The following is an 11,957-nucleotide window of genomic DNA, read 5'->3' as shown; positions in this document are numbered from 1 at the left end:
GTGCACGCAATACGCCTTATCAAATGGTAGAATCAAAGCTGTTTGACGTGGTGCCTAATGGATCTGCAAGCACGATGTTATCGCAAGGACTAAAATTGAACGAATGACAAACAGCAGCGGTCTTGGCCGATAAGGGTCAAAGGACGGGATTAACCTTTACTTCAGTCGGGAGCTGTCGGTGAAATTGTTTGCGAATGAGAGGGAGATGCAGATAACGCATCGGTGAATATTTACGATCAAACGAACGTGGTTCATCGAACTTCAATGTAACACGTGAACGCAATTTAATTTGTTGAATTTTGTTTGGAAAATGATATTCTATTTGATTTGCACAACTTGGTGTTTCGTTGAATTTAATTGTAACAAAAGTTTAATCTGCTTGATTTGTACAACTTAATATAGGGTGGTGTTGTAAATCATGAAATGTGAAATTTACGATGGTGTGCCATTTTTCCATCGTAGATTTAACTTCGCTTGCTTTACCTTTGTGAAATTAAATGTAGAAAAAAATGTAAATGATTATGAGTATGATTCGAGGACGGCTGGAGACACGAGTGTTTGATCATTTATGGGATGAACCGATAAAAGACAGAGAAGCGTGCCAACTTTCAACGGTGTAGCCCAGCGTGGGCGGAAAACCCTAGAGTTTTCTGTGGCCGTTAAGCACTCCGCGTGCTAGGGTTGACGCAGGTGTCGATCTGAGGCCGTTTCCGACCTCGCCAGGAGCAGATTCCTGAGTTCATGAAGGTTAATGCGTGTACGGAAAGAGAAATCTTTCCGAGGCCGCTAGGCTACCGGCGAAACCGGCAGAGTTGGCATTGTACTTGAGGCAGGGATAATCCCTTAGCCCAAACATTCGGATTAATAGCGAGCGGCGGTAGCCATGTCGAAGCGCGACGATACATTCATTCGTGCTTGAGCTTTCCTCGAGACAGTATCGAGAATAAAGAGATTCACCAGACAAACGACTAAATTATTTAACCCACCGACGATAGCCCAGACCGTAACATTCAACGTCTGCTAACGCCAGAAATATTTAACTATGCGAGCTGGTTTCCGAAACTTTGATAGAAAAACTTTCGATCCGTATGTAAACAGTTGCCGGGACATGTCAATAATAGGCAACTGAACTGCTCTTGTTATTATAACACCACTTGAACTTCAGTCGGTCGAAATTAATCAGTCTCGTAACAACCGCCTCGGAGTTGGCATCAACTTGCTAATCGCATAACGGTACAAGTTAATAACTCGTTTCTTGTCTTATGTGGTTGTGTGTTACCGAGGTGTCGGTGTATTATTACATATATACATACGAGGGTGTGTTAATATTTTTATGGTGTGGCTTCTCATAAGTGTTTTGCATATGTATGAAAATATGTTATGAGACTTTATGAGACAGTTATGTACGTACAGTGAGTGTAAAAGGTGTTTGGATACCGTTTAAAACAGAATACCTAAATGACTTGAGGTTTTTTGAGAATATACAAATTAATTTACTAAGATATGTGTTTTTGTCGTTTCAAAAAATTACAATTTGTTGAAATCGTGAAATATGTCTTTCGTAGATTCAAATAAGTTATGTGTAATGCACTTAGAAGTTACAAGTAATTAAAATTTTCAAAAATCGCGACTTTTCATCTAAGAATATACACTTTTTACACTCACTGTATTTGCTAATATGATTATAATTTTCTTATATCAGTGTATTTCACACATCATTTTGCATGAACGTATTCTAATTGTCTCATATAATTATGTTGACTTTCTTATGATAAACAAGAAGTGGTGTCATTTGAATTATGGCTTTTTGATTTTCAGTGGAAAGGTGATGTAAAGGAGAGTAGTGAACTGTCGGTCAATGTTGATGCAATCTTCAAGATGCAACTGCAGTAGTGCAAGTCAACGATCGGTGAGTCGCATGTTTTATGTTTTCTCCAGCCCCTATTGTGTAAAACAAATGGACTGAAACGATACGGGGTTGTTTGTATTTTTATGCGCTAACTCCTTTGCATTTATGTTAACAATTTTATTGCATAAAATATTTAAATATGAAAGATCACTTTTTATTTGAAAATAGTTTATTTCAAATTTTTTGCGAATGGTTTTAATGAAGCTTATTTGCTGAAAGGACTCGACAAGTTTTGTTCTAAAAGAGTGCGAATACAAGTTAACGTAACTGTGCTCCTTGTTATGCTCGTTTTTTCACACGTTTTGTTTCAAAATTCCACACGGTACGAACAGTACTGCTGAAATTAAGCTCGAAATTTTCCAAGCACACTGATCATAGCGTTCAAATTTACTTTTTTCTCCTTTCCATTCGCTCTTCAATTACATGAATTGTTCTTTTCCTATCGATTTTCGATATTAATTATGTTTGAAATGTTTCAAGCATTTTACGATGTTAATTACGTGTTTTATTTTCTGGATATTATTTCAATCAAATTGTTATTCTATTTACTCATTTTGATTTGATTGATTGTTATTATTTTTTTAACGAAAGGAAATGATTTGTTTTTAAATATTTATCATAAACATTAAATTTCAAGCGATACTGGATATGTCACATTTTTAGATATTAAAAATTCACACGATAAATATCGGGTATAAGAGCAGAGCGTAGAAATACTCGGAGTCCTTTGACTGATCATAGAACACTTGTGCATATGTCATATTCGGTAATTAGCTGGTGGCATTCAGAGCGGAACTCGCACACTAGTCCGAGACGTCGAAATTCTCGGCATAGACGGAAATGAAGGGGTTAACGACGGAACAATACAAGCTTGCTTCAAGCTATCCATAATGAGGTCGTCCGCTCGCGAAATATGGTTAATTATCTGGTTGCAGGCTTGCCTGACATCGACTCGAACAGGGAGACGTTTCCTTAATTTCACGGATAATTAGTGGAATAGAAGCGTTCCTGTGCTCTTTCACAGCCAAGAACGAATGCAAAAGTACGCGCGAAATGTGCTGATTGCATTAGCGGAAAGACGAATAGCCGTTTCGGTGAATGGGTTCGTTAACTTGCACGCTTACAAATTGCCCACCATTTTGGTCGACCGTTCTACCCCTTCAACGCGGTTTTTTCTCTTTTCTTTTTTTCTTCCTCTTTCGCGCTCTGGAAAATCCACTGAGGCTAGATAAGACGACCAGAGATTAGACGTTAATACCAGTGCTGATCTCGACGTTACCTATCTCGCATTTTAAGTCTCGTATCCATACAAGAAAACGTATCTAGTAAATACTGTTGCTTAATTAGCAGGAGTGCACAAAAGTAAAACATGGAGCTCTTTGCTGTTTTTATGAAATACATGGCATGAAATATAATAAATACTAAAATATAGTTTTATCGTGTACAGAAAAATTCTGGACTTCAATTATTAACCTAACTGAATAAAAATATTGGAAAAATTTCTATTAATTAGTTTCAAAATATAGAACAAATGGATTCTACAATTTGAACTTTTATATCATTTTTGTTTTTTCATTATTACTCGTTCGTGTTACTAATTCGGAAGTACCTTATTCTAAAATTTTATATAACAAGCGACGTTGGGAAAAAGAATGTTCTATTATTCGGAAAATCCATTATTCGAACAGTCATGCTTCTTTATTATTTCGGATAATAGGAATTCCACTGTATTCAATGTACATGATAAAGTAACAATAAGAGGCAAGGTAGAGAAGGCTTTTTTCTGACAATGAGTATTTCTACGTACAAGAAAAATAAGGTTATTCGCTCGCTAAGAATAAATGAAGCTCATTTTCGTAGGAAATATGAAGAATGTTGACATAATTGAATTACATTATTATTTGTGATATTTATTGTTGGTTTAAATCTCGTTCTCTGAACTGACATGAACCATTATAAATTATACAATACAAATCCAAATCATTAAAATCACGTTATTAATGTGGAAACGAATTATATTTAGTCTTTCATCTCTGAAAAAATTGAATTCAATCTTCTGTCGGACGATGATCAGTACCGAGAGGATGAATCACTTTAAATTCACTAAGAAATTGAATCATCATAAACGAGAAATAAATGCAATACAATGTATAACCGTATGATCTTCGTGCGATAGCTCCAGTAATATTTAAATAAATAATAGTTACTAATAATGAACATAGAAGGAAAGCTATGCAACCAGGTGCCATGTCGCTCATTCTCATTTTTGTATAAAAGTTTGGATGATTAAAGGCAGCTCTTCCGTATGTTAGACCCAATCCCAATAGTGTATTGAACATTGGACCACCGAAACAAGCTGCGTATCCCATCCGAGGAAATCCTCGTTTAGCTATGGCGAGGTTTGATATCATATCTATAAAGAAATTTCCAGTGATATTAGTGATGGTTAACAGTAAGATGAATTGCCTGGATGAATGGTACCGAAGCAGGGGTTGCTCCCTTCTCATAATTCCCTTTTAAATTATTCGCGACGGGATGAGTGGTATAAAGCCTCCTTCTTTCATTTATCTTTAATAAAACGATCTCGTGTGCTAGGCAGAAATGATGGGAGCGTGCAAGGGAGGAATTGAACAATTGAATTAGCCGAGGGTTCGAGGATCGTCAGAGATGTAATATTTAGAAATATGAGTCTGATATTTTAATATGAAACAAATATGTAAAAATATATATACAATTATTTGATATTATTTAATTTCTAATAAATGCTATTAATATAGCCATCTTCATCAAACATCATAAGTGGTATTTTGCGGTGCCTCTGTATCATCGAATTATGTCAAGCTTTCTATGTTTAGAAATGCAATTGACCATTTGAAATGCAATAACCTGATAGAAGGAGGCTTCGTAACAAAGTACAGATTACATTCGAATTATGCAGCAGCAGCAGTTAATCCTTTCGTCACTAAAGGCGACCATGGTCGATTTCCATGAAGTGATTATAGTATACTGCAGGTGACCATAAGCAAAGGGGTTTAGGGTTGCAAATGGTATAAATGCAATGCGATCATTAATAAACATGTTGTCTAAAGATGTTATATATTAAATTAGATATTTAATATACAAACGTACGGAAATATTGTCTAACATAAAGGAGTGTATTGAAAGAGTTAATTATTTACCTCCTACACTGTTACCCCATGCAAGAAGTGTAATACCTAACATGGCATCCGATATACTGAAAGCGTATCCTACACATTGAAGAACAGCCACCACTTCGCCAGCTATCAAATAAACCATCAGCATGGCAGTCAAGAAGCCGAGAAATGCAAAAACCTGCAATTAATTTGTCGCCAGCAGTTACAAGCAAACGACTGTAGAGAGGGGGGAAAAAAGGAGAACACCACCGAGTAGGAACGGTTGCTGTAAATCGCAGAAAAAACAGAAAAAGTACTCACGTTATGATACTTTGGTATGCGATCCTTGTGGGTCGTTAGAAATACAATTACGCCAATTACAGTGCCGGTACCGAGGAATATCGGGATAATTGAAACGGGGCCAAAATGTGTGTGCCAAACTACGAAGTAAGGGTGAAAATGAGACGGGGTCGTGCTGACTGGACCGCTGTTTCGGCCCATTAACCGAACTTAGGAAACTTTTTATTGGAGTGCATAACAACTGCATTCAGCAACGAAAAGATACTTTGAATAAAATATTGGGTAAATTATAGAATAATTGGCACTTTAAATTGAAACTTTATTTCAAAGGACCAGCTGCATTTAGTAAATGTGTACTTTACGTAAAACAAAATTGATAAATAAAATTGAAGACAGAGGGAACAGAGTCTAAGTCCGGACAGTCTTAATACTTAATGAATCCCATGTCGCATGTATTCGTATTTTGCAAACGACCTTTCTAGTCTTTGGAAAATTTCATGAAAGATGTACACAGTATATCAACACGTTCATTAAGGTTCAGCAAAATAAATAACACGAAAGTCGTGTAAAAATCTGTGCCAGTTTGTTTTAATTTTGCCTAAAAAAGGGCAATTTGTACGTTACAAAAAGTACCAGCTTATATTTCACCGCGTCTGAAAATATTTTCTGGGAAAGCTGGAGCTTTTATTAGAGCGGACAATTTATAACGGCTACCGTAGAAGTCGCGACAATTAATACGACTAACCGTTTAATAGAAACAACGCAAAGGTCGGTGTCACACACAGCTGGAAGCAATTTAGCAGCTTGGACCAGCCCCTCATCGTCGCAGTGGTGTTCACAAGCGGGATAAATAATTGAAGTAGCAGCATGACAGGTGATCGTATAATTAAAATGATTTTAAAAACCCAGTTAGCGCTCGTCCAATCATCTTTGCTTATTGGATTGATATCGTATAGAAATTCTTTGAAAAGCCCCTTTGGTCTGTTTGGGTCTTCTATCTCTTCAGGTTCCTCTGGTAACAACAGATTTCCACGAATTTGTTCACTTTGTAATTCGGTTGCAACTGCAACATCTGAAATATAAAAACACATTATAAAACTTTGAAAAAAGAAAAAGTTTTCGCAACAAATGCCACGCAAGGACCAATATGTCATCTACAAAGCACTTTCGCAAGTGCAAATCAAACATTCATGAAAACAGTTGCTATTCTAATTTGATACAGTTATAGGAGAGCGCTTGGTCAATCGTGAAAGCAACATTCGTACCGAGCTTTGTTCGCAAACCAAAAGCACGTTTCCTCATGGGAATCCTAGGAATACTGGCAGTGTCCTTGTTCGCCAAGTAAGTGCGCAGAATATTTGGATCTGACACATTTGGGATTCTAGCTGTAAAAGCACACAAAGAAAAATTTTAAACACAAAGAATCAGTGATTGCGATGATAGAAAGGAAATGAAAATTTTTCGAACTGGTCAAGATGATTGAACCCTTTAGTACCACAGAAGGAACTTTTCTCTCGCGTTCAGTTCAGAAACAGGTCATTCCGTACGATTATCCTTTATCGAAAGTTTCCTTCTTCTCCGATTACAACGCGTAATTGCAATCAAATGATACCGTTTCCTTAATTAAACCGTGACTTCGCGCAGTTCCTCGAATTTATAGCTCCTTCCATACTTCCCGTTTTCAAGAATAACATTACGCCGCGGTCGCATTAAGCTCGCCGCAGGTTTAAATAGCAGGCACAAAGTTATTCTTTTAAATGGATTCACTTGAGATTCAATGAGAAACTCTCCGGAATCTTTCGGGTCCAGTTTCGAGCGTGCTAGAGTTGATACGTTTCGAGAGAGACTTTCAAGACGGAAAACGCACTTTTCAGCTTCTCTTCGCGGGTTTCGTGCATCTGCATTAATATCACCGTCGCGATGAACAGTCCGTAGCATAAAATAAGGCCTGAAATTAAAATGCATAAGCATTAAAAAGCGTTAGCCTAGCTAGGGTCTGCAGGTGCACGCAAAAGTCAGCGTAATTAATCGTCACACAAAAGCACGATACGACGAAAGAAAAACTTGCAGGTGCATTGTAAATCTCGGCTTAAATTATGAAATGGCATCAAAGAGGCTTATTAATTTTGTTCCTTTTTACGTCACACAATGAAACAGAATTCTAAGAAATAAGGACAAAATTCAGTGCCACGTTTTCTTCATTCAAAATTCAGAATTTTGTTAAGTTCTCTACTTTTAATTAATTATTTGAGGTATTTAATTTTTCCTAAGATGTAGACAAATTCTCATAGCTTTTGAATTTTAACTTCTTAGAATTCTGCATCACTCTCATAAGAGAATTCATTTGAATCACAGTTCTTCTTCGAACGAATAGTTTTCAGGAACGAAAAACGCGTTTAATTGGCGGTGATTTAAAAGGGGTATCTTAATTGTTTCGTGAGGAAGCTTCAATTGTTTCCTTCTGAAGAATTTTACTGTTTTCTTCTATCGATTTCGTTAGCTTCAACAATAGTCCCGTTTTTTCTCTCTCTCTCTCTTTCCACTCTGCTTCTCTTTTCCTCTTTCCGCTGTTAAAAAACTCATCGCGAAACGCTGGAGAAATTCGTCGGTGGCCAGATTGCGAGGAAACCAACGGTAGAAAGATCGTGGCTGTGCTTAATTAAATTCACCCTCGAGTTATCGTTATTACTGAGATAAAGTTTCTACTTATTAGTCCCCGTAGATAAACTTTTGCACTTCCATGACACGTAGCTCATTTGATCTCCATACGCTCTTTGTTTTAATTTAAATGGAAATACGATCGCTCGCCATATACATATATGTATTTATTTCTGACCTACATGCTATGCGTGAGATAGTTTTCTTGAAAATAAAAATGAATCATTATTTATTTTTCTGTACTCTATTTTTGAATTTTTCATTAAAAATTTTCGTTTGAAATTCCTATAATATATCAATTCTACAAACAAATTATCGTGTTTATTAATGTTTCCCATACTGCAAGGAATCGTTCTCGTTTTATACAATTAAAAATAGCAGTTTTTCACGTATCTACCAAAGTTGCTCCAGTAAACCTGGTAGCGTTGCATATAACTTTACAAGAAACTTTCTACAATTCCCTAAAGTTCACTGCTTCTCGGAATATGCAATGTTCGGGCTATACATGGAAGTACTCCTACGTAGGAGTTACGCGAACTACGAATTCAACGTTCGAGTTAGATAACAATGCAACGAAATAAAAGCCGCGATTAGAGTCTATGTGTTAGTTTGCTGAAAACGGAGCGGCCGACTTATTTAAACAATACCTGTCATCCATACGTAACTTTATTACAAATATTATTTATTAATCGACACGTGCTAATTGGAAGATTTTAAATTCCTGTACTTACGACATTCAGGGGCAGTAGGCATTTTTTCGGGTCAAAAACTCGTCTTTTATTATTTGATAGGAGACAATATTCGGAATCAGAAAAATCTTTGACTTAAGTACGTATCACCCTTAATAGTAAGAGCACACCAAATTTCAATTCGATCAATCAAATGGTTACTGAGAAAAAGGAATATGAGTGCCGAAAAATGTGATTTTACAACAGAAGTATTTTTCTAAAATCTTGTCCTTATCAATTCATAAATCAGACCCAACTTTGTAACCATTTTTCGCCCATTTATAGTATATCCAAGAAATTGTTTTAATTATAGATTTTGATTCCAAATACTATCTATTATCAAATAAAAAAATATTAAAAATTTCGATTTTTTTATTCCTAAAAATGTCCACTACCCTTAAACGGGTAGTACTTAAGTACTTAAAGTGAACCGTATACGTACTGACAGCTTCCCAAATGTAAACAGTTTCATCATTCACGACGTAGCTGATCCAACATATCGACATCATATAAAAACAAGCATCCCTCATAAGGAGTTTCAAGGGGACTCGAAAGGGTTTGACCACGGCGATCGATCCAGCGATCATTGTCGTAACAAAGACACCGGCGCCAATTAATTCTGTAAACATTATTATCCCCTCTTCGCTAGTCGATACGAGAGACGTGAAGATGTCAGGTGCACCGTTTCCGAATGCCAATATCGTCACCCCGGCTATACTGTCCGATAGCTGCATTATACTGGCTATCACCGCCAGTGACGGGCAAAAGCTGCACAGATAGACAGAATAAAAAAAAGATGAGCCCAAGTTGGGTGTCGAGGATCAAGTGGAGGGAATTGTAACCCCAAACCGTATATGGTAGTATCCTTCGAATGACCCACCCTAAGCTGATAAATGATGTTTTGTAACATAAAAGATGATCTGGTTATTTTGATACTATTTTCTAAAATATTATTGTCTACTTATTTTTCACAAGCTATAATCCTTCATTTTTTTTTTTCTTTTAATTGGCTCAGGCTGTTCAATAGGAAAATCGAATTTTTTATCATACTATATTCTACCCTAATTAAAATTTCTAATAATTAGATTTTTTATCTACCTACATATAATTATTATAGGTAGATCTACCCAGCCATCATTAGTGTCACATATTCGTAATTTTGAAAACCATCAAGAATATGGTTACTTATTACTCAGGTTCTTAGACGAGTTGAGAATTGTTAAAAATTTTTATCAGACACAAAAAGGAGAAATAGAGAAGGGGGAGGAGATTGTTAGGATTAATCTGCGGTGATCGGTCCTGTTCGATGTTTGATTTCCGGACAGGGAACGGTATCGAACTTGCTCCTCATCGTTGGCTCCGGTTGATATTTTATTTCCGGTCGTATGAGCGAATGTCGAGTACGTTCGCCGACGTTCTCCCCCTCGATAGAGGGAATCGAATTTCGATGCGTCTGCGTTTGTAAATGCAACTGCTGGGTAAATGAATCGAATTAGGTGCTGATTCAGACTTCGTTTAAAGACGAATTTCGTTTGGGATTGAAACTTGAGTGAAAATTCAGCATTCATCTTTTTTTGTAAAAGAAAAAATGGATGTGACCATTCGGTATGTTAAAAATTGTTAAAGAATAAAATGTAAAGCAATAAATCCTTATGCTACGAGCAAATGGTATAAGTCATGTTCAAGATGTTATGGTAGAATTATTGTTACTATCGTGGTGGAATTTTATTACGGTAGAAAGTTGCAGGGTGTCACGTAACAGAGGTGAATCTTGCCTTCTTAATGGTGGAACATAAACCTTCCTCGAGTGTCTGGATTAAAATTGAATCAGTTTCCGCGTGAAAATACGTCGATTCGCACGCACACGATCAGCTATAATTCACCCTTTACTGAACACAATGTGTCGTGAAAGACTTTACGCGGCGCGTGTCCAGTAGTTTTATGGAAAATCGGGGAAACTTTATTTCTGTCGTTACGATTTTATTAACTATCGTTCTGTAATTCTTCTGTGCTTTATTGAACTTGTGTGCAGAAATGGGAGGGTAAAAAAACGTGGACATTAAGACAATGGGAGTAATAAATAGGTTATAAAAATTAATTGTTGGCACTCTTAGCATGATGATTGAAATTTTGTAATTTGACGTGTAATTAATTATGAATTCTTGCTGAAGTTAAGGGTGTCAATAATTAGCGTAGCTTATCCTAACTACCCTTTATTTAACGTGTTTTACATTTAATAAGGAAGTACTTACAAATCGTCTGCTGTGCTCCCTAACATCAGAAACAGATATAAAAGCCATAGTACTAAGAATATCAATCCAAAGCTGAACAAAAATGTATTCTCCGATCTAAAAGTACAAAATAGGACTTCCGTATATTGAATGACGGAATCAGTGTTACAGTCTTCAGTTTTTATAACCCATTCACAACGTTTTTCAGCGGGAATTTGCCAAACGTATGAACAATCATCCTAAATAAAATTAAAAATTCGATAAATTTCGTTCAAATTGAATTTAACGAAACAAAATTATTTGATATTAATATTAATATTTTTGAAATGCAATAAAAAGCGAAAAATATTTGAAGCGATGAAATCATTCTGTTATTAATAATTACATAAAAGAACATAGATTTACAAATTTATTTGGTGATTTTAATCGTACCTCACGTATTGGTAAATATCCATGTCTATAATATCTACGACCCATACCAAACTCGTATCAATCCTTGTTTTTTCGCTGAAACGTCAATACAATTTTTAACCTGTTTTTATTCAATTGAAAACCATGCTGTCATGAATTCCCGTATAAATAAAATGATATACAATACACTGAATTCAATTGTTTAGTGGAAAGTGTAGATTAATACGGATGGTGAATAAAAATGAAACTATAGGAATCAAATTTCTATTAACCCTTCGTCTGCAATTTTATTTTCACTAACACCGTCTACATACTGGGTCACTTAAATTCGTGACTAATTTTTTTACTTTCTTCAGTTTTAAATAGTCTGCAAAAATTCTGGGATACTTTTAGTGAAGTTAGATATTCAAAGGATTAAGTGGGAAAAAGAAATATTTGGAAGGAAATTCAGAGAAACTTGGAACTCGCTTCGGACGTAAACGACCCAGTGTGTCTATAGACTCTACAGTGTAGAGGGTCAATTATGATGAAGCTTAGATTATTGTAAAATTTTATTTTATATTTTTAATCCTTCCTCGTTTATATA

At 35.9% G+C, this 11,957-nt stretch overlaps 1 protein-coding gene and 1 long non-coding RNA gene across 2 annotated transcripts; one reads left to right on the top strand and one right to left on the bottom strand.

The window, feature by feature from the left end:
* The first annotated feature begins 1,041 nt into the window (after positions 1–1,041).
* LOC114872007 lies at positions 1,042–3,294 on the top strand. The gene is made up of 3 exons (XR_006829301.1): positions 1,042–1,317; positions 1,819–1,909; positions 2,845–3,294. It is a non-coding gene; the product is annotated as an uncharacterized LOC114872007 (long non-coding RNA).
* A 663-nt stretch (positions 3,295–3,957) lies between these two features.
* Positions 3,958–11,437, bottom strand: LOC114871996 (putative sodium/calcium exchanger 7). Its single transcript, XM_046285127.1, has 7 exons — positions 11,393–11,437; positions 10,979–11,199; positions 9,172–9,497; positions 6,609–6,728; positions 6,123–6,415; positions 5,089–5,242; positions 3,958–4,322 (listed from the first exon to the last, which is right to left on the bottom strand). The coding sequence occupies exons 1-7, from the start codon at positions 11,435–11,437 to the stop codon at positions 3,958–3,960; spliced, it is 1,524 nt and encodes a 507-aa protein (XP_046141083.1).
* Between the last annotated feature and the right edge of the window lie 520 nt (positions 11,438–11,957).

The sequence above is a fragment of the Osmia bicornis genome, chromosome 3 (assembly GCF_907164935.1).
Source record: "Osmia bicornis bicornis chromosome 3, iOsmBic2.1, whole genome shotgun sequence".
Lineage (NCBI taxonomy): Eukaryota > Metazoa > Arthropoda > Insecta > Hymenoptera > Megachilidae > Osmia > Osmia bicornis.
Note: the sequence above shows the minus strand (reverse complement) of the source record. Positions and strands in the feature narration are given on the sequence as shown.

Excerpts from the sequence above, each read along its gene's own strand:
- LOC114871996 (XM_046285127.1), bottom strand. The coding sequence starts at position 11,437 with ATGGGTCGTAGATATTATAGACATGGATATTTACCAATACGTGAG. Across the intron at positions 6,416-6,608 it reads TGGTTTGCGAACAAAGCTCG|ATGTTGCAGTTGCAACCGAA; the intron begins GTACGAATGTTG and ends TTTATATTTCAG. Across the intron at positions 4,323-5,088 it reads ATGGGGTAACAGTGTAGGAG|ATATGATATCAAACCTCGCC; the intron begins GTAAATAATTAA and ends ATTTCTTTATAG.